This window comes from Mesocricetus auratus, unplaced genomic scaffold, assembly GCF_017639785.1.
Source record: "Mesocricetus auratus isolate SY011 unplaced genomic scaffold, BCM_Maur_2.0 Super-Scaffold_100007, whole genome shotgun sequence".
NCBI classification, from domain to species: Eukaryota; Metazoa; Chordata; class Mammalia; order Rodentia; family Cricetidae; genus Mesocricetus; species Mesocricetus auratus.
The window spans coordinates 9,755,982-9,779,577 of record NW_024429191.1 but is presented as its reverse complement, the minus strand read 5'-3'; the positions used below and the strand labels follow the sequence as shown (position 1 = coordinate 9,779,577).

Sequence of the window (23,596 nt, the reverse complement as noted above, 5' to 3'; positions counted from 1 at the left end):
CCGTCCTCTCGTTGGGGGCGGGGGGCGGGAGTGGGGCATGTTTCCACGATAGGCTGCCGAAGTGTGATTGGCGCGGGAGGCGTCCAACGGGCTTGGGCGGGTCAGGGTACCTGCGCGGGACCAAGCGGGAACCTCCGCGCAGCGGCTGGGGAAGCGCGGGGCGGCGGCCGACATGTTCCAGGGTGCGGACGGCCAGGCTGGCGGGTCCGGCTCCAGGTACGCTGGCGAGTGCTGGGGCCCAGGTGGGCGCGTTACTGTAGCCACGTGGCGGGCGGGAGGCCCTACAGATGCGGTGGGTGTGACTCGTGGCTCCCCTGAAGGTGCTGAGTGCGTGCACTCTCTCGGGTTGGTTGAAGCCGGGCCTCGCAGAAAGGCTGGAGGGCGAGCGAGCGGAGTGGACACCGGGCGGCGGGACGAGGACACGTGTCTTTCCTGAAGCGCTTGTCTATGCTGGTCGCTAGCCCGGCGCTGCCGAGCTCCGTTTGCCGGCTCCTAGGTCCTTCCCGCGTCCAGCTTCCCTTGGCTGGTTACGACGACCCTTGAATGTGGTAGCAAAATGACCCAATTCACGACCAGGTGTCCATCATGTGTACCTACTGGGCCTCCCTGGCCGGGGACCTTTCCCAACACAGTTTCATCTGGACTTTCTGTATGATCTACTTTGAGTGATAAAATGAAACTGGTGTTGTAATGACTTCCCGAGCTCCGGAAGTTAGTTATGAAGTAGGCGTCCATGGAGAGGATTTTGGGAAAAGGGAGAATTCCTCATTTATATCTGAGTGTGGGGGCAAGGGAAGCTTCCTTAATTGGATGATGAAGTATAATTGGAAGTCTCAGTCTGTCTGGCCAATGTTTGATAGAAACCCGGCTGTGAATGGCGTTTTACCCAGGTGGAGGGGAAGATAGCGCCTAGTCAGACTGATTGCTTCAAAGATTTGCCTTGATTTTTGCCTGCAGCTACTGTAAGGACTCCATTGCAGGGTTTCCTTTCTTCTAACCCCGTGTTATGTCTTTGCTGAAGATTTTTCTTGAGCTGGGGACTTTGGAATTGTAAAAGCATTATGGTATTGCTGTCATTCACCCATAAAATGGATAATCGTGAGGGGTGTGCCCCACATCTGTTTCCCATGGCTTTATCCCACTCCCTAAAAGTTTTTTTGAAGTTCACCGTTGCAGGGAGGTTCGGGGGTATTAACACTGTCCAACTGTTTTCTCATTCCATAGTCCACTTGAACTGTGTAGCTTTTCATCTTAGCCTGTATCTCTTATATTGTCTTGTATACTTTGAATATTTCTATTGAAACACTTAAGGGGTACTACTAAAGGGAAAAGTAATTAGAATGTACCGCCACATTGTGATTTTTGGCCCTAAAAGTCTGAGCTGGCTAATCTTTCCCTAGCTCCTTCCACTCCGTTGGTGGTGTTGTGATAATGGCTGCTAGCAGCTTCCAGAAGGCCACACTGTGCCATTGTTAGGGGCCTTATTTATTGAAAGGCCTATTGAACTCAGTCCCATTTGTGAGACCCTGCTGGGGCAGCCTTGAGGCTCGAATTGCTGTTGTCGGCTGTGCAACTTGTGCTTGCCCCATTGTCTTTGGGGTAGAGATGGACACTGCTCCAGCCCAAGTGACCCATTATCTTTGCCAAAACTTAGTATGGCACCACTCTACTTTGCTTGTTTTCAAATTACAATTCAGACAAGTAGACAAAGCAATACTAGATCCTTAATTTCTGTATGCGTGTTAGCTTTAATTTCAGTAACTGCCATTGTGTCCTGTATCCCCACCATGGACTCAGTCTGGGCTCCTCTCCCAAGATGGCTTTGAGGTACCAGGAACACAGTGCTTGCTTCTCTTGCATCATGCACATGGAACACAGATCTGGCTACACTGTTAAATCCTGAGATCCAGGCAGAGCACTTGGTCACTCCATGTTTTGTGTCCGGAATTGGGTACAGAATAGCCACAGAGTGACTGGGAAGGTCAGAGTGTAGAGCGAGGGCCTGGCAAAGTCAAACACGCAACAGACGTTAGTGACTTGGTAAGTAAATAGAGATGATTAGCACTTGGGACGTGGAGGCAGAGGGCTCATAGTTCATAGTTGGCATTAGCTTTATAGTGGATTTGAGGCCAGCGCTGTTAAGATCCTGGCTCAGCTCTTTCCAAACCCCAATAAGACAATGAATGATGTAGGAATTTTAACTCTGCTCAAATGCAACTTTATACTAAATTTAATTCATTTCTAATGATTACAGGTCTCTCTTTCAAAGAGCTGACCATAGACTCAAGGGTATTAAACCTGGCATTCTGCAGGGAGGTGGTGGCACATGCCTTTAATCGCAGCACTCTGGAGGCAGAGGCAGGCAGATATCATAAGTTCGAGGACAGCTAGGGCAGTTACACAGAGAAATCCTGTCTCGAAAAAAACAAAAGAAAACAAACAAAAAACCTTGACAATCCAAGAAAAACCTAAGGATGGTCAGAACTGTGTAGTTTGTCAGTGGGCACTGATGTCAGGTAGTCTTAAGTCTTTTCTAGTGGACCTAACTTGGTTAAACTTTTTTTTTTTTTAATTTCCTTTTCAAATGAACTTTTCTACCCCTTACTAAGGTCCTTCAAGAAATGCTAACTGTTGATGGATGGGGCAGGGTTCCCCTTCCCTCCTAAGAAGACAGTGATCAGGCACTGGTTCAAAGGCCTGTCAGTCATGCCTGGCATCTGCGGTGCTGAGTATCCATCCAGCCTTCATTTTCTGTTGAAGCATGACTAGCGCATTTTGTTACCCTTCTGTAGGGCACCTGCAAGCCTTAGAGCAGGCAATCTGAGAACTCCAATTATATTACCTTGCAATAGGTAACAGCCTTTACCTCCTTGGATGAAACACATTTTAGATAATTTTGTTGCTGTTGTTAGCTAACCCTTGAGTAGGTGCTATTTGCATAGCTTTTCAGCCAGTCCTAACCCCCACTCTTGCCTTTTATGTGTCAATCATCCTTAATTATTTTCTTAAATGTGTGGGGCTATGCAGACTCAGTGCTTAGGCCTAGTGAAAGAGGGTGGGACCATGTGTAGTAGACACTTTTAATCTCAGTAGTGAGAGGCAGGGACAGAAGGAAATCTGAGTTAGACCAGTCTGTTCTACATAGAGTTCCAGGACAGCCACAATTGCATAGATAACCTGTCTCAAAAACAAACGAGAAAGAATGTGGGCCATTCACTTGTTTAAAATTCACTTTCAAGTGGCCCCTCTTCAAAATACATGTATTTTTATTTTTGAGATGGTCTTGGTTTCTTTGGCTGGCTTTGCATTCACTATATAGTCGAGGATTACCTTTCTTAGTTTGGGTTTTATGTAGGGAGACCTGACTGCCTTGAAACTCACTGTGTCACGGAGATCCACCTGCCTCCTGAATGCTGGGATTAAAGGCATGCAAGTTCTGGGATCACAGGTAATAGATACTATGCCTAACTAAGGTTATTTTAAAAGACTAACCAGGTGTTGGGTATTTTAAAAGTCTAACCAGGTGTTGGCTAGTGGTGGTTCACACCTTTGATCCCAGTACTTGTGAGGCAGAAGCAGGTGGATCTCTGTGAGTTCAAGACCAGCCTGGTCTACAGAGCAAGTTCCAGGACAGACAGTGCTGTTACACAGAGAAACCCTGTCTCAAAAACAACAACAACAAAAAACACACACAATTCTAACCAAGTATTTGAAATATGCATACAAATTATTTCATCATATGGCAGTTGTATACTTGTGCTCTGGACATCAGGGTCGAGCTTTGAGGTAATTGTAAGGATTCAGGGCCTCTGTCACCGGGCAGAATGTACTCAGGAAGTACCCTGCCATCCAGATGCAAAGGACCCCTTTAAAAGAAAGACCCCCGCAATCTCTGTGAGTTCGAGGCCAGCCTGGTCTACAAGAGCTAGTTCCAGGACAGCCTCCAAAACAATACAGAGAAACCCTGTCTTGAAAAAACCAAAAAAAAAAGGAAAAAAAAGAAAGACCCCCGCCCACTTAGGCTGCTCTGTCTTTCCATCTTTCCTGCTGTTTCCCTGTCTCCCTCTTCTCTTCTGTCCTCTGTCTCTGTCTCTTTACCTCTTTTCTCATTCCTTCCCCCATTTGCCCTTTCTAATCAAACTTCTCACTAAGCTGTCTGCCTAGCATGTTTGTCCCCTGCCTTGGTCACTCTCGATTGCCATGGAATCCGCCAACGTTCCCCTTGCAGTTTATCCTGACGGTAATTCCATAAGTCTTCAGCAGCTTCAGTAAAAACTGTTCACTTAAAAAAAAAAAACTGTTCACTTTTTAACTTCCCAGTCGTGCCTGATGAAGTTTCCCAAAGGTTGAAACTTAAGATAGGTGTGGTTGTTTGTGACTAAGACATGGAAGCCAATTCTTTGTGAGTGTTTAATTAAAAGCTATGCTTGTAGAACATCAGTAAAGATTAGAAGGGAATGCTCGTTCATATGCCGTGATATAAATTAAACAATGCTGCCACAATGGTCGTTTTTCTTCCTAGTCTAGGCATTTCAGTGGTTACACTAGACATCCCAATATAGCGAGTCTTTAAGTCAGGAATTATCAGATGATGATGAACCTAAGATAAAGAGAAACATGGAACTTATTAAAAGACACATAAGAAGGGGTCTGGATCAAAACCTGGCAAAGGATCTAGGGCATTGGCTATGTCCTAATGCCTTCCTAAAGGTCTCTGGGAAACACAAGGGGAAGAACCCCTTTACTGTATCCTCCCAGGTTGGGCCTGACCCCAGATTAGCACCTGTAAATTCTGGCAGGGGAACCCCTGGCTTCCATGGCTACTAAGCAGAAAGGTTACATGTAAACTAAATTGTCCTTTATCCTGTTCAGAATCTAAAATGATATTGGCAGAGTATTAAAACTAATTTCTGATCCTCATTATGACTCTTAAAAAATGTAAAGTTCCATATGTGGTCTGCCTTACCCCTACACCTGTATATGTGTCTTTCTATGTAACCTACCTTGGCTTTGAACTCTGTCTAAATCCTGCCTCAATCTCCCAAGTGCTGGGATTTAACATACCACCGGCCCAGGGATGGCTCCACTCACAGTGCACTGAGCCCTCCCACATCAGTCACTACTTAATAAAATGCCCTATGGGCTTGCCTACATCTCCCTCATAAGAGGCATTTCCTTAATTGAGGTTCCCTCCCTTCAGAAGACTACAGCTGTGTCAAGATGGCATAAAATAGTTCTGGGTTTGTTTTTTGTTTGTTTGTTTCTGTTTTTTTCAGACAGGGTCTCACTACGTAGACCAGACTAGCCTCAAACTTAGATCTGCCAGCCTGGTATTGGACTAAACCATAGGAAAGACCCCTCTTAACGAGTCCTGGGAGCCTGTTAGTTGACTATTATTGACTGTTTACTCTGTTTCTAGATCCATGAAGCCCCCAGGAGGAGAATCAAGCAATCTTTTTGCAACTCCAGAAGAAGCTATTCCTTCAAGCAAGCCTAATAGGATGGCATCTAATATTTTTGGACCAACTGAAGAACCTAAAAACATACCCAAGAGGACAAATCCTCCAGGTGTGGTCTTTTTACTTCTTAGATCCCTTGGCTTTGATTCTCTTCTGTTCTTTCTAAAATATTGTCTTAGGGTTATTTGTCATTGCTATGATAAAATACTGTGACCAAAGCAAGTTGGGAAGGAAAGGGTTTATTTGGCTTATATTTCCACATTACTGTTCATCATTGAAAGAAGTCAGGACAGAAGCACAAACAGCAGGAACCTGGAGGCAGGAGCTGATGTAAAGGCCAGGGAGGAGTGTCATAGCTTATTGGCTTGCTCATCGAAACTTGCTCGGCCTACTTTCTTATAGAACCCGTGATCAACAGCCCAGAGATGGCTCCACCCACACTGGATTGGGTCCTCCCACATCAACCACTAATTAAGAAAATGCCCTATTGGCTTGCCTACAGCTCACTTTTCAGAGGCATTTTCTTAATTAAGGTTTGTTTTGTTTTGTTTTTTAAGACAAGAGTTCTGCCTGCCTCTTCCTCCCCAGTGCTGTGATTAAAGACATGTACTGCCATGCCCAGCTTGTTCTGGGTTTGTTTGTTTGCTTGCTTTCTGTTGTTGTTGAAAGACAGATTCTCTCTGTGTAGCCCAGACTGCGAACTCAGAACCTTCCTGCTAGTCTCCATGGGCCTTGCTTTTCTTTGTGTGTGGGTTCTTTTAGACACCTTCTGAGGCACCTTACCCCTTGTGAACACTTTGTTTTAAGGGAAAGAAGGGCTTTCCCTGGCTGTCACTTTCTCTCTTGAAGGTGCCTAGAGAATCTTTTGTGTTCCGTCTACTTAGCAGATGACTTGATGAAGTTGCCAAGGGTAGTGGGTGATGGGTTTCTGGGTATCAGAGCCCCTAATATTCTGAAATTTTATGCAAATTATACATTCTAAGAGGTTTTTTTTGTTTTTGTTTTTGTTTTTTGGAAACCAGGTTTCTCTGTGTAGCCCTGGCTGTCTTGGAACTCACTCTGTAGATCAGGCTGGCCTTAAATCACAGAGCTCTGTCTACCTCTGCCTCTGTCTCCTGAGTGCTAGGATTAAAAGTGAGCACTACCAACCGCCTGGGTAGGAAGATCGTCAGGCACATGAATTTAAAATACACTTTCCATTGTAAAGAAGTTGTCTACTTTTGTCCATGATGTACGTTTGTGCTTGATTCTGCCAATTTTTACTTGGGGGGGGGTTCTATGTGTATGCAGAGGTCAGAGAAGGTGTTGGGTTCCTTGGAACAGGAGTGCAGGCATTTGTGAGCTGCTCTAAGGGTGCTGAGAACCAAACCCAGATCCTCTGCAAGAGCAGTTATTACTCTTAACCTCTTTCCATACTTCAAAGCTATCAGACTTCAATGTGACTGCTCCTTTACAGAAGCAAAAGCAGAACTCTTGTTCAAGATGGGGGCAAAAGTGAAAACACTGTATTGAGAATTAGCAAGTTTATGGTTTCAAGAAAATTGAGGCTCATGGTAACCAGGGAGAGGAAAGGGGCACACAGGGAGTTTCTGGGAACAGTGCTGTCCTGTCTCCTGAGCAGTTCTTCCTCAGCTTTGCCCTACAACTCTTTGTGACAGTTGTATCCTAAGAACTTTCCTGTGTTCTGTTTCACTTTTTTTTTTTTTTTTAATGAGCAGTGCCTGACCAAAATTTGTAGTAGTTACTCCCCATCCTCCGTTTGCTGGGGTTTAAACTCAGTGTATCTAGACAGTGGAACACTCTACCACTGAGCCACAACTCCCACTTCTTGAGGTTTTTGTTGTTATTTGGTTTTCTTTTGAGGGGGAGGGAGGAACAGGGAATTTGGGAACAGGGTTTTTCTTCGTGGCCCTGGCTGTCCTGGAACTCACAGAGCTGTGCTGCCTCTGCCTCCCCAGTGCTGGTATTAAAGGCGTGTGCCACCACCGCCTGGCTTGTTTGGTTTTCAGAGTTTCACTTTGAATTCTTAGTCCTCTGTCTTAGCCTCCTGAGTTCTGTTACTAAGTGTATTTCTTCAAGTTTAAAGCAAGCCAAATTTGCATATTAAATAAAGTGAGTTTCTATGGACAGTCAAGAATGACCCAGAAATGAATTGTCTCTTCCCCTCAAGGTTCAGGCAGTGATCACTGGATGTACCTGTTTTTTACCTGTGTCAGATGGTTTGATTTCACTGTCACTTTGGGTATCATTTATTTCTATTTTACAGTTCAAAGGGTAGAGGTACAAAGTGCTCTTATTTGAGATCACACAGTTAATAAGTAGACACTGACAGCTTGGCTGTGGAGCCCTATGCTCTACATTTTGGGGACTGATCTCCAGGACGTCTATGGCTGGGGTTTAGAATGTTTTAATCACTCTCAAGTTTTACAAAGGTGCAGCTCTTGTATATCCCCAAGTGGTTTTTTTGTTTGTTTGTTTGTTTTTGTTTTTTGGATTTTCAAGGCAGGGTTTCTCTGTATTGTTTTGGAGGCTGTCCTGGAACTTGCTCTGTAGACCAGGCTGGCTTCAAACTCACAGAGATCTGCCTGCCTCTGCCTCCCGAGCACTGGGATTACAGGCATGCGCCACCAATGCCTGGCCAGTCTCCACTTTTATAAACAATTACAAGCCTCCCAGTAGCTATGCTCCTGACCCCTTCAAGCCAGTGTCTTCCAGAAAGGTACTCTGTTCCACCAGAAGGACCCTGAAGGGCCTTTTGCTAGGTGTGTTAGCTTGCAAAAAAAGAACTCCTCAAAAAAGGGTTTGGCATTCCTGTTCTTCCTTCAGGTTGCTCTTCAGAGTTATATGATGACAATGTGATTATGATAGCTAAGAAATAACTGTTTAGTAGTTATTCGGGAGGACTCAGAAAAACTCATCTCATTAAAAGAACATGTTAGCTTTCTTCTGTTTCTGCTAGCTCGCTCTCAGATAACTGCTTGGTGTAGAAGGGGGCCTGAGAGCTTCGTAAACTCAGTGGGCAGTAAGGAACATGTCTCTCTTAACTTGTTGATGTCTAGTCATCACTACAAATTCTAGCCAGAAGGAGGTCAATGACATATTTTCCAGATTATAGGTTCACCATGAATAGTAGTGAACTAAACATTTAGTTGTTTGCTTTTAATCTGCTTAAGAACTCTTCCTGAGACCAGGCAGTGGTGGTACACATTTTTAATCCTAGCACTTGGGAGGCAGAGGAAGGCGAATCTCTGTGAGATCGAAGCCACCCTGGTCTACAGAGCTAGTTCCAGGGCAGAAACCCTTTCTTGGAGAAAGGGGAACAAAAAAGAACTCTTCCTGATTAACAAAGGAGACTTTCCACTGGAACACTTGCATTGTTCAGTGTTAAGGGATCTGTGGGGAAAGGTTGTATTTTATTCTTTCTCCCTTTTAGAGTCTATCCCAGGACAGCTTGGCTGTGCACATGAAGGCTGCAACAGACCAGGTTAAGGCTTCAGGGACTTATTATACTACCCTATTTCCCTGGAGCTTAGGAAGACGTTAAGTCTTGGGTGAAAGGTTGTCTCTGCAGGTGACAACAGTGGAGTAGGATCAGGTGGGTGCTCCGATGTTCATGCTCTGTGATTGTTTCTGCAGGAGGCAAAGGAAGTGGTATCTTTGATGAATCGATTCCTGTGCAGACTCGACAGCGTCAAAACCCACCTGGTGGGAAGACTAGTGACATATTTGGGTCCCCAGTCACTGCCACTGCGCCTCTGGCACACCCAAACAAGCCCAAGGTATGGACAACATATGGAAAAATAAAAGTTGTGCCAACTGAACTCTTTCTAAAAGTTCCAAGGCACCTGTGACATAGTTAGGAAGAGACAGATAGGCAATGTTGGTTTTCCAGGTATGGTAATTCATCATTAAATTTGGAGTCACCCAGAAAACATGTTTCAACCTCATAACTAAGTCCCTGGGGGAAGCAGTTCCGTTCACTTCTCTACACAGCAGCTGCCAAGCACCTATCTGTGCTACCCTGCTTTGTGTGTGTGAGGTCTGATGACTGAGCACATAGTATAAGGGATTGACCCTCATAGATTTTTGACAGGAAAGATGATGGGTCTGTACCTTCTATGATACTGGAGATTAAACTCGGGACTTTGTACACGTTAGACAAATGCTCTACCTGAGAGCTGCCTCCCCCGCCCAAAATGGCTCTTGGTGGGCTTTTCTCCATACAAGGCTGATTTTTTCTTTTTTTTTTTCTTTTTTTTTTTTTTTTTTGGTTTTTTCGAGACAGGGTTTCTCTGTATTGTTTTGGAGGACAAGGCTGATTTTATTAGTTATCTTTGAGGATTTATGGTGCTTGGCAAACAGGGATCACAGGCTATGATCCAGTGAAAGTTCCCTTGTAATGAGAGAACATGATCTTTGCCAGTACTCCAACTCAGGAGCTGCTGGGAAAAGAATACCAGAATAATGTGGCTTTGGACTTGACCTTTGAACATGCTGATTAGATCTCAGAACTCTCTGGACTGAGACAGAGGCTTGGCCAAAGTCAGCCTTAGCTGCCTTTTGTCCCAAAGCTTATTGGAATGAAGCCCAGGACTATATTATTGTTATAATTATTAGCAGTATCTTTGTTTTATTTACTCTTTTTATTTAAAATTTTCCTAGATTTTTAAATTTTATATGTATGAGTATTTGCCTATATGCATGTTCGTATACCACTTGTGTACCTGGTGTCTGATGAAATCAGAGGGCATCAGATCCCCTGGTTCTGAAAGTTATGAATGGTTGTGTGTGATGGAAATTGAACACAAATCCTCTTCAGGATGCTACTAGTGCTCTTGATTACTGAACCATCTGTCCATGCCCTCACCTCCCTTTAATTGGAGACCAGGTCCTATTCTGTACCCTAGACTGACCTCAATCTCACTCTGTAGCCCAGGACAGCAATGCTCCTGTCTCAACAGTTTAAGTTCTGAGATTACGGATGTGTTTGTCCATACCAGTTTTTTTTTTTTTTTTTTTCAAGACAGGGTTTCTCTGTATTGTTTTGGAGGCTGTCCTGGAGCTCGCTCTGTAGACCAGGCTGGCCTCGAACTCACAGAGATCCACCTACCTCTGCCTTCCGAGTGCTGGGATTAAAGGCGTGCGCCATCACCGCCCGGCTTGTCCATACCAGTTTTTTATGGTGTTTTGTTTTGTTCTGAGTCAGGGTTTCTCTCTATATCCTTGACTGTCTTGTAACTCACACTATAGATTAGGCTGGCCTCAAACTCCCAGAGACCCACCTGCCTCTGCTTCCAGGTGCTGGGATTAAAGATGCACACTGCCACCACTGCCTGGCCCACAGACCCACCAGTTTTTATTCAGTGCCAGGGACTTTGTGAATGCTAAGCAGGTATATAATATGTGTCTCCATCCACCTTCAGTTTTTCTCCATCTTTCTAGTAGCCAAAAGATAGGGTCTAGCCAGATGTAGTTACACAGGTCTAGTAGAATCTAGCACCTCACAGGTAGAGACAGGAAGACCCAGAGTTCCAAGGCATGTTCTGCTACAGTGTCTTGACACCAGGGTAACTTGAAACATTGTCTGGATAGTAGGTGGTCAGGGACATGGGCTGGGAAGGGGGAGAAAGGTTGTGTACAAACATGGTGATCTCAGTATTAGAATTGTTAAAACGGAAGACCTAGATTTCAAGACAAATCCTGCTACACCGGAAGGCCCTGCCATGTTTGTTTTGTTGTTTGTTTTTGTTTTGTTTTGTTTTTTTCACAGCAGTGCACAGGTCATCATCTTTAGGGGGGGGGGGAATAAACAGGGCTGCCTGGCCCGAGGTCTTGATTCCTCGAGGCCAAGCTACAACAAACATAAAGGGGCTACAAAGAAAGGGGCAGCTGTCAGTCACATTTGGTCTTGAGCTCGGAGGTGGACAAGTGGTGATCTTAGTAAGGAGAACAGCAGGAATCAAAATGTGAGGGTAGCTGGGTGACTGGGTTGGGAAGGAAGGCACTTGGCTCAGACTCCTGCCCCCGCCCGTTCAAGAGCTGTTGCTCCTCGCCTTTCAGGAGCCCAGAGGCTGTTCCTGGTTGAGCCTCTGGAAGAAACTTTTGCCAAACTCGTAGGTGCTGATCATGTTGGCACACGAGGGAGCAGCCTTGATGATTCTTGGGAGGAAACCTGCAAACAGTCCCCTGGTGCCCGACTCAGCCTGGATTCTCCGAAGCAGGAGCCAGGTGGAATCAATTCTTGGGGGCTTCACTCTTACAGCCTCCAGTGCTCCTAGTGTGATCTGTCGCTGTGTCTTCACCACATCAAAGGGTAGAGTAAGGGTGGCAGCCACCGTTCCTGAGATGCCACCAGCCACAAAGCTGACGCCCACAGATGTCTGGTCTTTCGGCCCATTCAGCCAGCTCTTCACCAGCTCATAGTTGAACCAGTACAGAGCTGAGAAGGGCACATCGCGGAGGGCGATGGGACCCCAGCCCAGCCACAGTGAGCGCCAGCCTCCCTGAGCCACAGCAGCCTGAACACAGGTAGCCAGCTCCCGGTATGACACGTGCTGAGCCTGCAGCTTGGTCCGCACGAGCTCCACGGGGCTGATGACGGTTACCGTGCCCATGCGGGCGAGGGCACCAGCCACCATGGGTGCGTAGAGGTCAGAGATCAAGGACTGGCCACATAGGAAAGCCTTGAGTTGGTCATAGGCAGTGAAGTAGATGGCAGTAGCTGGCACAGTCATCACCAGGGTGGCTGGGAGGCCGCTCCACAGGGTCCTAGTGCCCTCATGCCTCACAATCTTCACAAAGGCATCCAAGGTGCCAGTGAATCGGGTAGGATCCTGAAACCAGGTGGCACAGCGAGTGCCATTAGGACACAGGTACAGAGGCTCCAGGACACCATTGCAGTATAGGAGGCACTTCCCTGGGGACTGTAGAGTAGAGGGAGATTTGGTGTAGAAGAGATTCCAGAATCTGGAAGGCGTCAACTCGCTGGCTACTGAGGGCCTCTGAGACTGAAGGCGGACCTTCACCACATCCAGGGGTGTCATGAAGAGTGAGGTGACCACGGCCCCAGCTCCTGAGGCCACCATTTGCTGAAGGGGACTAATGCCCCCGGGGTCCTGATCATCCATCTTGGAATTTCAATCCTGGTTCTGAGCCGGTGCCTGCGCCGCGCCGCGCCAGGGGCCTGGCGGGCCTAGTGGCTCCGCGGCCGATGGAGGGTCCGGCGCGCCGTTTGTTTTTGTTTTTAAGAGTAATAAGGTGGGGGCTGGAGAGATGACTCAGAGGTTAAGAGCACTGCCTGCTCTTCCAGAGGTCATGAGTTCAATTCCCAGCAACCACATGGTGGCTCACAACCATCTACAATTCAATCTGGTGCCCTCTTCTGGTATGTAGGCAGAACACTGCATATGTAATAAATAAAATAAACCTTAAAAAAAAAAAGAGTAATAAGGTATAGCTTTTTAAAACAGGAAATTATTTTGTTGTTGTTGTTTTGGTTTTGGTTTCTTGAGAGGGGTTTCTCTGTGTAGCTTTGGAGCCTGTCCTGGAACTAGCTGAGTTTGAGGCTAGCCTGATCTACAAGTTCCAGGATAGGCGGGGCTACACAGAGTAACCCTATCTCCAAAACCAAATAAGCTGCGCATTAGTGACGCACGCCTTTAGTCCAAGCACTTGGGAGGCAGAGGCAGGCAGATCTCTGAGTTTGAGGCCAGCCTGGTCTACAGAGCAAATTCCAGGACAGGCTCCAAAGCTGTCTCAAAAAAACAAAACAAATGAATAACGAAACAGACCATATAGTGTAGTCTATAACACTAGCTGTTCAGGATGCCGAGGTTCAATACCTGCCTGCCTACACCGTGAGTTCAAGCCTAGACTTCGGAAAATTTTATGAGATCCTGTCTCAAAAAGTAAAAAGAGAACATGAGGATGTGGCCTGGTGGTAGACTGCTTCCTAGCAGGCATGAGGTCCTAGGTTCAAGCCTTAGGTAGACCAGATTTTTTTTTTTTAAAAGGCAGTCATCCATCCTCAGATATCCTTGTCTACCTGAATGAGCACTAAGCTGATGGTTTTTCTTGTTGTAGGATCATGTTTTGCTCTGTGAAGGTGAAGACTCTAAATCTGACCTGAACGGTAAGTGTTTTTCCTGCCCCTTCTATGAGACTTGATGCTAGGAGAGTTACTAGTATATTTGGCAAACAAGGTAGCATTCCTCTATGTCTTACAAGATAGCTGACCAAATCAAGCATAAGAGAGTCACCAAGGGGCTAGAGAGGTGGCTCAGATGGCTCACTGACCATCTTCCAGAGGACCTGGGTTCAATTCCCGTCATTCACATGATGCTAACAACTGTCTAACAGTGATATTCCAGGGGATTCTGCACCCTCACACAGAAATATGCAGACAAAACACCAACACACATTAGATAAATAGGCAGGCAGGCAGGCTAAGTGATCATGAGCATAGTTACTTCTGGTAATACTTTTAGGTTTTTTATTCTAAAACAGTGATTCTCAACCTTCCTAATACTGGAACCCTTTAATACAATTCCTCATGTTGTGGTGACCTCCAACCAAAAAATTATTTTGATTACTACTTCATAACTAATTTTGCTGCTGTTATGAGTCATAAATATCTGTGTTTTCCGATGGTGTTAGGTGACCTCTGTGAAAGGGTCATTCAACCCCCAAAGGGGTTGCAACCCAAAGGTTGAGAATCACTGATCTCGAAGTTCATTTGTGCCAGTATGAAGGGTAGGGATCCAGAATGCTGCATGGGCTTGAGACCAAGTGGGGCCTAGTAGAATTCAGAGCTTACTCAATATGCTGGGCCACTTTCAGTTAGTGTAGCTTGCTTCATAGTGTAGTTTCTACCTCTCACAGACAAATGCTGACTTTGTCCCACAGCTACAACAAACTTCGCACCCAAAGGAGACCAGAGTGAGAAGGGAAGCTCAAAAGAAGCAGACCATGCCAAGATACCAGAGCCTACACCTACGGTTGACAGTCATGAGCCCAGACTGGGACCACGACCTCGTTCCCATAACAAGGTCCTGAACCCACCAGGAGGCAAATCCAGCATCTCCTTCTATTGAGAGGCTCCAGCTCTGCCTGTAATCAGACCAGACACTCAGAGATAGGGTGCCAAATGTTAGTGCTTCCTTTAACCCAAATGAGTCGGGGTGGGAGAGGGTTTGTCATGCGTGTGGGAGAGGGTTTGTCATGCGTGTGGGAGAGGGCTTGTCATGCGTGTGGGAGAGGGCTTGTCATGCGTGTGGGAGAGGGTTTGTCATGCGTGTGGGAGAGGGTTTGTCATGCGTGTGGGAGAGGGCTTGTCATGCGTGTGGGAGAGGGCTTGTCATGCGTGTGGGAGAGGGTTTGTCATGCGTGTGGGAGAGGGTTTGTCATGCGTGTGGGAGAGGGCTTGTCATGCGTGTGGGAGAGGGTTTGTCATGCGTGTGGGAGAGGGTTTGTCATGCGTGTGGGAGAGGGTTTGTCATGCGTGTGGGAGAGGGCTTGTCATGCGTGTGGGAGAGGGCTTGTCATGCGTGTGGGTTGGCTGCTCATGGGTCTTGTTGCCATTGGAAAAGTGGCAGAGAGGACTGTGCCTTCCACACTGCTAAGATACACATCTGTGGGGATAAAATGGGATGTTCTTATGCTTCCTCTCTAGTTGGTCTGTGTAGAACAGTAAGGTTCTGGGGAGGGCAGAAGAGATGGTACCCATTAGCAAAAGGATCACTAGGGTCTGTCTTGTCCTTGTATCAGCAGTCTGCTGGCTTTTGGGCATGTAAGAATGGTTTGATCGGAAAATAAAACCCAGTCTACCTGTCCCTCACTGTGGGATGGAGTAGAAACACATAAACAGGAACTCTTAAAGACAGAGTGCAGTCTACATAACCTCTCCTTTCAGGGAATGCCTATCGCCAAAATGTTTCCACCTCTGAGATTACCTCTGAACCCTAGTGTCTCCTCCCCTTTCTTCCCCTCAGTACATCACCCTATAGTGTTGGAACATGACTGATCTTTTTGGTAGCAGTCAACAGAAAATCAAACAGTTATTCTAAGTCTTGTCCTGAATGGAAGGTTTTATACCCTGATCCTCTGAATTGTCTCCTTCCTGCACCTAAAACCGTGGCTAGGTCTAGGTAGCAGCCTGTCTTCCTCTGTGGTTGGCTTGGTTCCTGTCATGCCAGATTTGCATGTGGGTTGTTCCTTTTGTTTCTCTCATAAGCCTTAAGTCTGGGCCTTAGTTCCTCACCTGTGAGGGGGCTCTTGCTGTCCATGGTTCTCCTATACATACGGTCTCAGGCCTCTGCAGGACTTAAAAAACTACTCTGATATGTCTGGGTATTGGGTGAATGAATTCTTGGTTTCCCTGTCTTGCTTTGTTCCTGTAGTTGAGAGGAAGATCTGCTGAAGGATACTGGGATGGATGGGTTTCTTTACCAGTCTGCAGAGGTTTCTTATGAATACCCATGTGGCTTCCTAACACCTAGAAAAACATCACTGTGGTCCACCAAAGCAGAGGAGCTGCTTCCGACTTCTCAACCTTGCTCATAAACAGTGCTCCTTGGGCCTGGGTCTTATGCGTTTTGGTAATAAGGCTGCAACTGTCATTTGGCAGCAGAGATAGTGGGCTCCAGTCATGCTGCTGCCAGTTATGTTATTTCATATTGGGCACATGTCCCTCCTGGTCAGCCCTCAAGGGCTGCAAACATAGCTCCTTCTTTTCCGCTTCCGGTGGGCATCTGTAAAAATGGCTAAGTGGTGCTGCTTTTATTTCTAGTGCCTACAGAGCTTCATAGCAGATGCCAGAAATGCCCTCGTTAAATTTTGGAAAGCAAAAATTTGCAGTCACACTTATATTGACCTAGATGCTTAAGTGCCTGCAGGAGCCACCTGCCAAGTCCTGTTTCCTACACCTGGTTCATTGAAAGTTCTGACCATGGCTTTGTCAACCAAAGAGTTTTTCCCCTTCAGTTGCCCTGTATCCTGAAGCTAAAAAACATGTATTACATGTGTGTAATTCTGTAACAACTCAAATGGTTTGTGGTTCAGTCATGAGGATGTCATTTGGAATTCAGAGCATTTTTTCCATTTAAGAAAATGTCATAAATGTTTGCTTTATTTAGCCCAGACACTAATGTCTTTAACTTATAAGGAAATAATACAATGATAGAAATAAACCTTTTGTAACTGCTTTCTTAAGTAGAAAATGATTTGTGAATTCCAAATTGCATTGTCAAGAAGGAATCTGACATCACTGTGCTGGCCCTGCGATTAGCCCAGTGAGAGAAAAGCTCCAAACGCCACTTGCTGGCCTGGGTGGCTGAGAGGATACGGGGCCCTGAGACAGTGACTCACAGCAACTGCCTTATTCAACTCCCCTGTCTTTCTGTCTCTTTCTCTGAAGCTGGGCTTAGCACATGGGCTTTCTGCCTCCTGGGAGGAGGAACTGCCCAGCTAAATCCAATGTTACACAGAAGTTACACAGTTATCACTTGCATTAAGCCTTAAGTGCATTTGGTGCCAACATTTTTCTAGCACTATGTCAGCAAGAAACCTGTCCTTACATCATAATGTAATTTTGATAGTAATGTTTTGTTATTTTTATGAGGCAGAAATGGGTATAATGGTTGGATTAAACTTAGTAACCACATACTTACAGCCTGTGTGTATTTGTGTATACAAGCGCCTCCATAGTTGGGGACACAGTTCCTAAGATTTGAGCAGAATTAATGGGCAATGTGCTGTAACATACTATCTAGTTTTCTGAGGTTGAAGTGTATTATTTAGGACAAGTGATGAGGAAACCAGCTCCAACTTGGCTTTGAAATACCCCAATAACAAGCTTTACATTGATGAGGTAGGGTATTCAGCTATAGCTTTGTTGAGAAAACACGAGTTGGATGTCTTTCCTGTGTGCTTATCTGTTTTCAAATGTCCAACCAAACTCATATCCTCATGTAAATTATATGGATTGTGGCAGGGTGACTACCTACTTGGTGAGTCTCTCTGAAGTTTCACACCATTCTGAATGCAGGACCAAGGCTTAAGATCTAAACCACCACTCGCAAGCCAGGAGTGGTGGCACACATCTTTAACCCCAGTGCTTATAAGGCAGGACAGCCAGGGCTACACAGAGAAACCCTGTCTTAGGTAGGTAGGTAGACTGATGCTTCATAAAGAAAATAAAAGTGTGTTACCTGAAACAACATCTTAACTTGCTTGTCTACACATAATTAGAAATGTAATGAGTTTCGCCGGGCGTTGGTGGCGCACGCCTTTAATCCCAGCACTCGGGAGGCAGAGGCAGGCGGATGTCTGTGAGTTCGAGGCCAGCCTGGTCTACAAAGTGAGTTCCAGGACAGCCTCCAAAGCTACAGAGAAACCCTGTCTCGAAAAACCAAAAAAAAAAAAAAAAAAAAAAAAAAAGAAATATAATGAGTTTCATGAACTGGATTAGAAACTGATAATATAATATTTAGCAACTGTTCCAGCCTTGGACAGGCACTTAAAGATGTCTGCATGTCTCCAGAGGCTGACTCTGGGGCTCTGTCTGTGATAAGAGTAAGGAAAAGGAAGTCAGAATGTCACAGTTGCCATCTCATTTGTAGGTAGAAATAATACTGGAATTACATGGTTTTGTGTTCGCTCCTAAACTAACATTCTATTCCTAATTTTTAGCATTCTGGTAGATCAATCATGAAATATTCTTGTCTTAGTTATAACCATGTAGTAGTCTATCTGAAATCCAATTCATGAAAGAATGAAAGGGACATAGTAGGGACATTTGGGCTTTGGCAGACATTAGGGACATGATTAAAGTAGCACATTTGACATGTATTACTGTGATAAGACAACATAACCAAGACAGTTTATAGGAGAAGTGTGTATCTGGGCTTAAGGTTCCATAGGTATGAGTCCACCGTCATGGCAGGGAAGCATTCAGCAAGCAGGAATGGTAGAGCTAACAGCTCACATCTTAAACTTCAAAGTCTGGCCCTAGTACATAGCTCTTTGAACATGGCCACACTTCCTAAGCCTCCCAAAACAGATCATCAACTGGGGATCCAGTATTCAGATATCTGAGGCTGTGGAGGAATAGTGTGGGTCCTTTTGTTTTATTTTGAGACAGGTTCTCTGCAATAGCCATAGCTGTCCTGGAACTAGCTCTGTAGACCAGGCTGGCCTCCAACTTACAGAGCTCTTCCTTCTCTGTCTCCTAAGTGATGAGATTAAAGATGTACACCACCAACCGGGCGGAGGTGGCGCACGCCTTTAATCCCAGCACTCAGGAGGCAGAGGCAGGCGGATCTCTGTGAGTTCGAGGCTGGGCTGGACAACAGCCTCGAAAACAATACAGAGAAATCCTGTCTCGTAAAAACCAAAAAAAAAAAAAGGTGTGCACCACCACTGCCCAGCAACTTTAGGGCCTTTTAATACCTTCCAATATCCAGGATCAGAAAAACTATACATTGCAATAAATACCTACTATTATGTCATTTTTGTCAAAATTGAATTATAGGAGCTGTAGAGAACACTTGATACTTTCGCAAAGAAATTGAGGTCAGTTCCAAGCACCCAGGAAGGGTGGCTCACAACCATCAGTAACTCCAGCTCCAGGGAATCCGATGGGCTCTATTGGATGGATACCTGCATTCATGTGATCATATACATAACTTTAAAAATAATTTTTTAAGCCGGGCGTTGGTGGCGCACGCCTTTATTCCCAGCACTTGGGAGGCAGAGACAGGCGGATCTTTGTGAGTTCGAGACCAGCCTGGTCTACAAGAACTAGTTCCAGGACAGCCTCCAAAGCCACAGAGAAACCCTGTCTCGTAAAAAACAAACAAACAAACCATGTCCTGGCCAGGTGGTGGTAGTGGCTCACGATTTGGGAGGCAGAGGCAGGCGGGTCTACAACAACAAGGACAGCCTCCAAAGCCTTAGAGAAACCCTGTCACGGAAACACGCCCCCACCCCTCCCCCCCCCAAAAAAACATGTCCTGGGTTGACATTTAGAGACTTTCCCAGAACTATAGGCTTTGGTGGATTTTGTTTTCATTTTTACCAGATGGTGCTTTTTTTTTTTTTTTTTTTTTTTTTTGGTTTTTCGAGACAGGGTTTCTCTGTATTGTTTTGGAGGCTCTCCTGGAACTCGCTTTGTAGACCAGGATGGCCTGGAACTCACAGAGATCCGCCTGCCTCTGCCTCCCGAGTGCTGGGATTAAAGGTGTGCGCCACCAACGCCCGGCCCAGATGGTGCTGTTTACATGCTGAATTTTATGGCCTGAATATCACTTCCATCATGGAGTCAGATGTGCTAAAGTCTAGGGCCCCGTTAAACATTCCCCACTGGTCTTAGTGAGTGAGTCAAATCATGGACTCAACCTTTTTAAAATTAAGATGAGGGGTCCCAGTGTTTTTCTAAGCAGAATGAGAATTAAAGGCCCAGCTAGTGCTGATAGCAGAGTAGTTAGCTAGGGGGACCAAGAGAAGAAAAACTGGTTATTTCCCAACCATGGCAAGATTTTTTTTCTTTGCTTTAAATAATATATATATATATTCGTTATGTATGCAACATTCTACCTGTATCTCATTATGGATGGCTGTGAACCACCATGTGGTTGTCAGAAATTGAACTCAGGACCTCTGGAAGAGCTGTCAGTGCTCTTAACCTCTGAGCCATTCTCCAGCCTGGCAAGATTTTTCTAATTACTCCTGATCAATTAGTATAGATGTGGGAACACCAGACCTTGAGCAGAGACCCACTTCCCCTTCTGCCTGGGAGTAGGCAGCTGTAAGACAATGTTTAGTAAAAACATGTTTACTAAAAACGATACAATAAGTTCCTGGCCACTTCCCCTTCTGCCTGGGAGTAGGCAGCTGTAAGACAATGTTTAGTAAAAACATGTTTACTAAAAATGATACAATAAGTTCCTGGGAAAGGCCTTCCCACAGAAACCGCCCTGACCTCGACCTTGTCCAAAGACTAACCGCACCTTCAAAAACCCACACACATCCACCTCTGGGTCAGAGCAGAACCAGCGAGGGTAGAGGAGAGAGCAGAAGCTTCTCTGGTGGGAGCCTTTCTTAGGAAGTTTTTCTTGAACCTTTTTGGAGCCTGTTTAAAGTTCTCTTTATATCATTGAACGAGTCTCTGTGTTATCAATACCCGACACCCTCCGCACGTTCTCGGACACAGGCCGCGCAGCAGACGTGACATATAGAAACAACAGGTTTCTCCCAAAGCTATACATGGTTTTGTTGTTTTTGTTTTTTAGCACATGAGAAATCTAAGCCTCTCAAATTTTGTAGCATCATTTCTGCAAGGGAGTACACCTGTTGTTTTAATACCTCTAGGTCCTGATCAACCTACTTAGTTTTGAGAGCATCAGAAGAGGCACATTTAGTTGAACCATTGGTACATGCCCACCAAGAAGTTTCAGAGTCTCAGTGATATTGCTATTATCCAGATGAATTAGCCCAAAAGGCAGAATAGCAGGTATCAGAATAAGGGGGAGGGCTAGCCTACCAGCACTTGGGAGGCAAAGGCAAGTAGATCTCTGTGAGTTCCAGGATTGGCTCCAAAGCTATAAAAAAAGACCCTGTCAAAAAAAGAAAAAAACAAAAACAAAAAAACAACCCTGTCTCAAACCAAAAAAGAAGCTGACTGGCCAAAATAAAGTTGAGAGGGAAAACCAGATTCAAAGAATTCTGGGAAGAAGAGGGCGGAGTCAGAGGAGTCAAGGGAGAAGCAAGATGGGCATGTTATACTGAGAAAAGGTACAAAGTCACATGGCAGAGCATAGATAAGACATATGGGTTAATTTAAATGTTTTAGCTAGTAACAAACCTGAGCTATTGGACAAGCTTCTTTTTGTTTGTTTGTTTTTCAATACAGAATTTCTCTATGTAACAACCGTGGATGTCCTGGAACTCATTCTATAGACCAGACTGGCCTCGAACTCACAGATCCACCTGCCTCATGTAGTGGCGCAGGATATATACACATTACTGTTCCAAACCGTAGGGAAGTGAGCACAGTGAAGAGGCACTGGACCAAAGCGACTGCCAACCAGCTGGGCAAACAACCCGACTGCGTGTCCGTGTCTGGTGCCAAAGCACTCTTCAGTCCCCAACTCCTTTCAGCCTTGTTGACTCAACACACGTCTTTCTCTCGGGCTGGTTCCACTCCCTGCTCGCAGTTATCCTAGCAGGCATCCCACAGCTCCGGCACAGGGTTTTTCCATGGCCCCAAAGTTTGGGTTAAAACCCCTTTTGTAATGTCTTTTGTGAACAAACATGAAAAGGCTTTGAGACATCTGGAAATATTAGGGCTGGAGCTGAAATCAGGGCTGTTTTTAAAATCTCAAATGCCTGGCTGGAGAGATGGCTCAGAGGTTAAGAGTACTGACTGCACTTCCAGAGGTCCCGAGTTCAATTCCCAGCAACCACATGGTGGCTCACTACCATCTGTAATGAGATCTGGTGCCCTCTTCTGGCATGTCTACATATAGACAGTACACTGTATTCATAATAAAAAAAATCTCAAATGCCTTTTAATCATTCTCAGTTCAGGTTAGGGGGACAGTGCCCCTCTTTGTGCTGATATATAGAGGCCTTGATATTTCCACAAACTGGTAACCAGAGGCAGCAACATCTGGCTCCACCTAGGCACTCTCAAGCCCGTCTCTTAGTCTTTGGAGTTGGAATACGAAGGATGACAACAATCCTACTCTGACAGAGGCTCTTTTCACTTCCCCTCAGTTGGTAGCCAAGATAGGTGGCCTCTGATGTACAAATTTGGGCTTTCTTAGTGAACATCTATAGCTATTGCAGCCTAAGCCTTTATTGGGCCTTTTATAATTTTATTTTCCTGGCAAACCTCTGACACACGGGCAGGAGGCCAGCTCTTAGTGTCTCATCAAATAAAGTTGGAGAATTTTTTAAGTTGCCAGGTAAGTTGCACACTGTAACTTCCCACTGGTTTTGTTCGTTTAAAAGCAAAGACAGGTTGACTCATCTCTGCCAATGTGCAGCTGGAGAATTATCTTTCAGGTCTAAGACAGTATACACCTGTTTCTCAGAAAGAATCAGAGGCCTCATATTTCTTCATAAGCATGAGAAGTGTATTCCAGGGTGACTGACAGGGCACCAGGATGCCTCTCTCTCTCTAAGCTAGGCACTAGACACTTCAATATTCCTCTTTGTTTCCAGGGTCATTGGGTACTATTTAATCTGAATGGGGTCTGAACTGGTAGGAACTTGGTGTTGTGTTCCAGTCCTGGGGAATCTTTGTTGTCAGTCTGAGAGATGTCCTACTGTATCTTTTGATTGGAGACAGAACTTTCAGCCCGGAGATATTCCTTTGACAGAGGGTAAGACACCAAACTTTTGATGGGTATCTGTAAATCTAACTGTGTCTCATTATCAGAGAAAGTGATGGTGACTTTCCATTTATACAAAAGTTCTTTCCCAATTAGTTCTCTGTTGTTAAGCACCTTTTGAGCTACCTACAGAAACTGGAACCTACTTATACCTTTAAATTTTATAACCTTTTCCCCCTAATATCTGGGGCTGACTTGAGTGACAAAGCCTTTTTAGGAGCTGCCTTTAATCCTTTAAAAAGGACCTAATGAAAGTTGCCTAAAGTCTCTTTGGTGCTGGACAAAAGGCAAAATCCATTCTGTTCAAGTTGTGTTGTCTGGCAGTGATTTCCCCCTGCCCAGCCCGGGGGATGTTTTTCTGCTTTTTTTCAGAGAATGGTGGATTTTAAGTTTTTTAATTATACAGATCCTTGGTTAGTAATGTGATATGAATCATGAGAGGAAAAGAAGTGGAAATCCCTTTTTCCTTTGGGCTCAGCCCACAGGAACTTTTTCCCTTCCTTGGGGCTGCTTAGAGCAGGCAAAAGCAGAGGGAATGATCCCACCTGGGGGAATTATTTCCCCTCCCCTGTGTGCATTCTGCTTAGATGGCAGGGGCCACACAGGTACTGAGCCAAACAATGAAACAAGCAAGTGCTCCAGCTCTTGAAGTGGGACAGGTGGGAGGGTTTTATCTCCCTCTGTGACCTGGCAGAACCAAGAGGATAAAGTCCCCAACAAGAGGGGACACAGGTATTAAGCTAG

At 45.4% G+C, this 23,596-nt stretch overlaps 2 protein-coding genes across 4 annotated transcripts; one reads left to right on the top strand and one right to left on the bottom strand.

Annotated features, from left to right (window-relative positions):
* Window positions 1-67: 67 nt before the first annotated feature.
* Jpt2 (Jupiter microtubule associated homolog 2) lies at window positions 68-17,118 on the top strand. 2 transcript variants are annotated; one of them, XM_005081586.4, is made up of 5 exons: window positions 68-216; window positions 5,420-5,568; window positions 9,096-9,238; window positions 13,542-13,590; window positions 14,364-17,118. In XM_005081586.4, exons 1-5 carry the CDS (start codon window positions 173-175, stop codon window positions 14,549-14,551), a joined length of 573 nt encoding a protein of 190 aa, XP_005081643.1. In that variant the 5' UTR covers window positions 68-172; the 3' UTR covers window positions 14,552-17,118. The 2 variants fall into 2 exon arrangements, with proteins under 2 accessions (XP_005081643.1, XP_040604245.1); XM_040748311.1 differs by lacking the exon at window positions 68-216 and adding an exon at window positions 3,396-3,448.
* On the bottom strand, window positions 11,264-12,650 carry LOC121141262 (solute carrier family 25 member 39-like). Of its 2 annotated transcripts, XM_040748310.1 has the most exons (2): window positions 12,257-12,354; window positions 11,264-12,215 (listed from the first exon to the last, which is right to left on the bottom strand). In XM_040748310.1, exons 1-2 carry the CDS (start codon window positions 12,352-12,354, stop codon window positions 11,516-11,518), a joined length of 798 nt encoding a protein of 265 aa, XP_040604244.1. In that variant the 3' UTR covers window positions 11,264-11,515. The 2 variants fall into 2 exon arrangements, with proteins under 2 accessions (XP_040604244.1, XP_040604243.1); XM_040748309.1 differs by having other exon boundaries at window positions 11,268-12,650.
* Window positions 17,119-23,596: the final 6,478 nt, after the last annotated feature.

Coding starts and splice junctions, on each gene's coding strand:
- LOC121141262 (XM_040748309.1), bottom strand. CDS start 12,586: ATGGATGATCAGGACCCCGGGGGCATTAGTCCCCTTCAGCAAATGGTG.
- Jpt2 (XM_005081586.4), top strand. CDS start 173: ATGTTCCAGGGTGCGGACGGCCAGGCTGGCGGGTCCGGCTCCAG. Junction 217..5,419: donor GCTGGCGGGTCCGGCTCCAG/GTACGCTGGCGA, acceptor CTCTGTTTCTAG/ATCCATGAAGCCCCCAGGAG. Junction 9,239..13,541: donor CACACCCAAACAAGCCCAAG/GTATGGACAACA, acceptor TTCTTGTTGTAG/GATCATGTTTTGCTCTGTGA.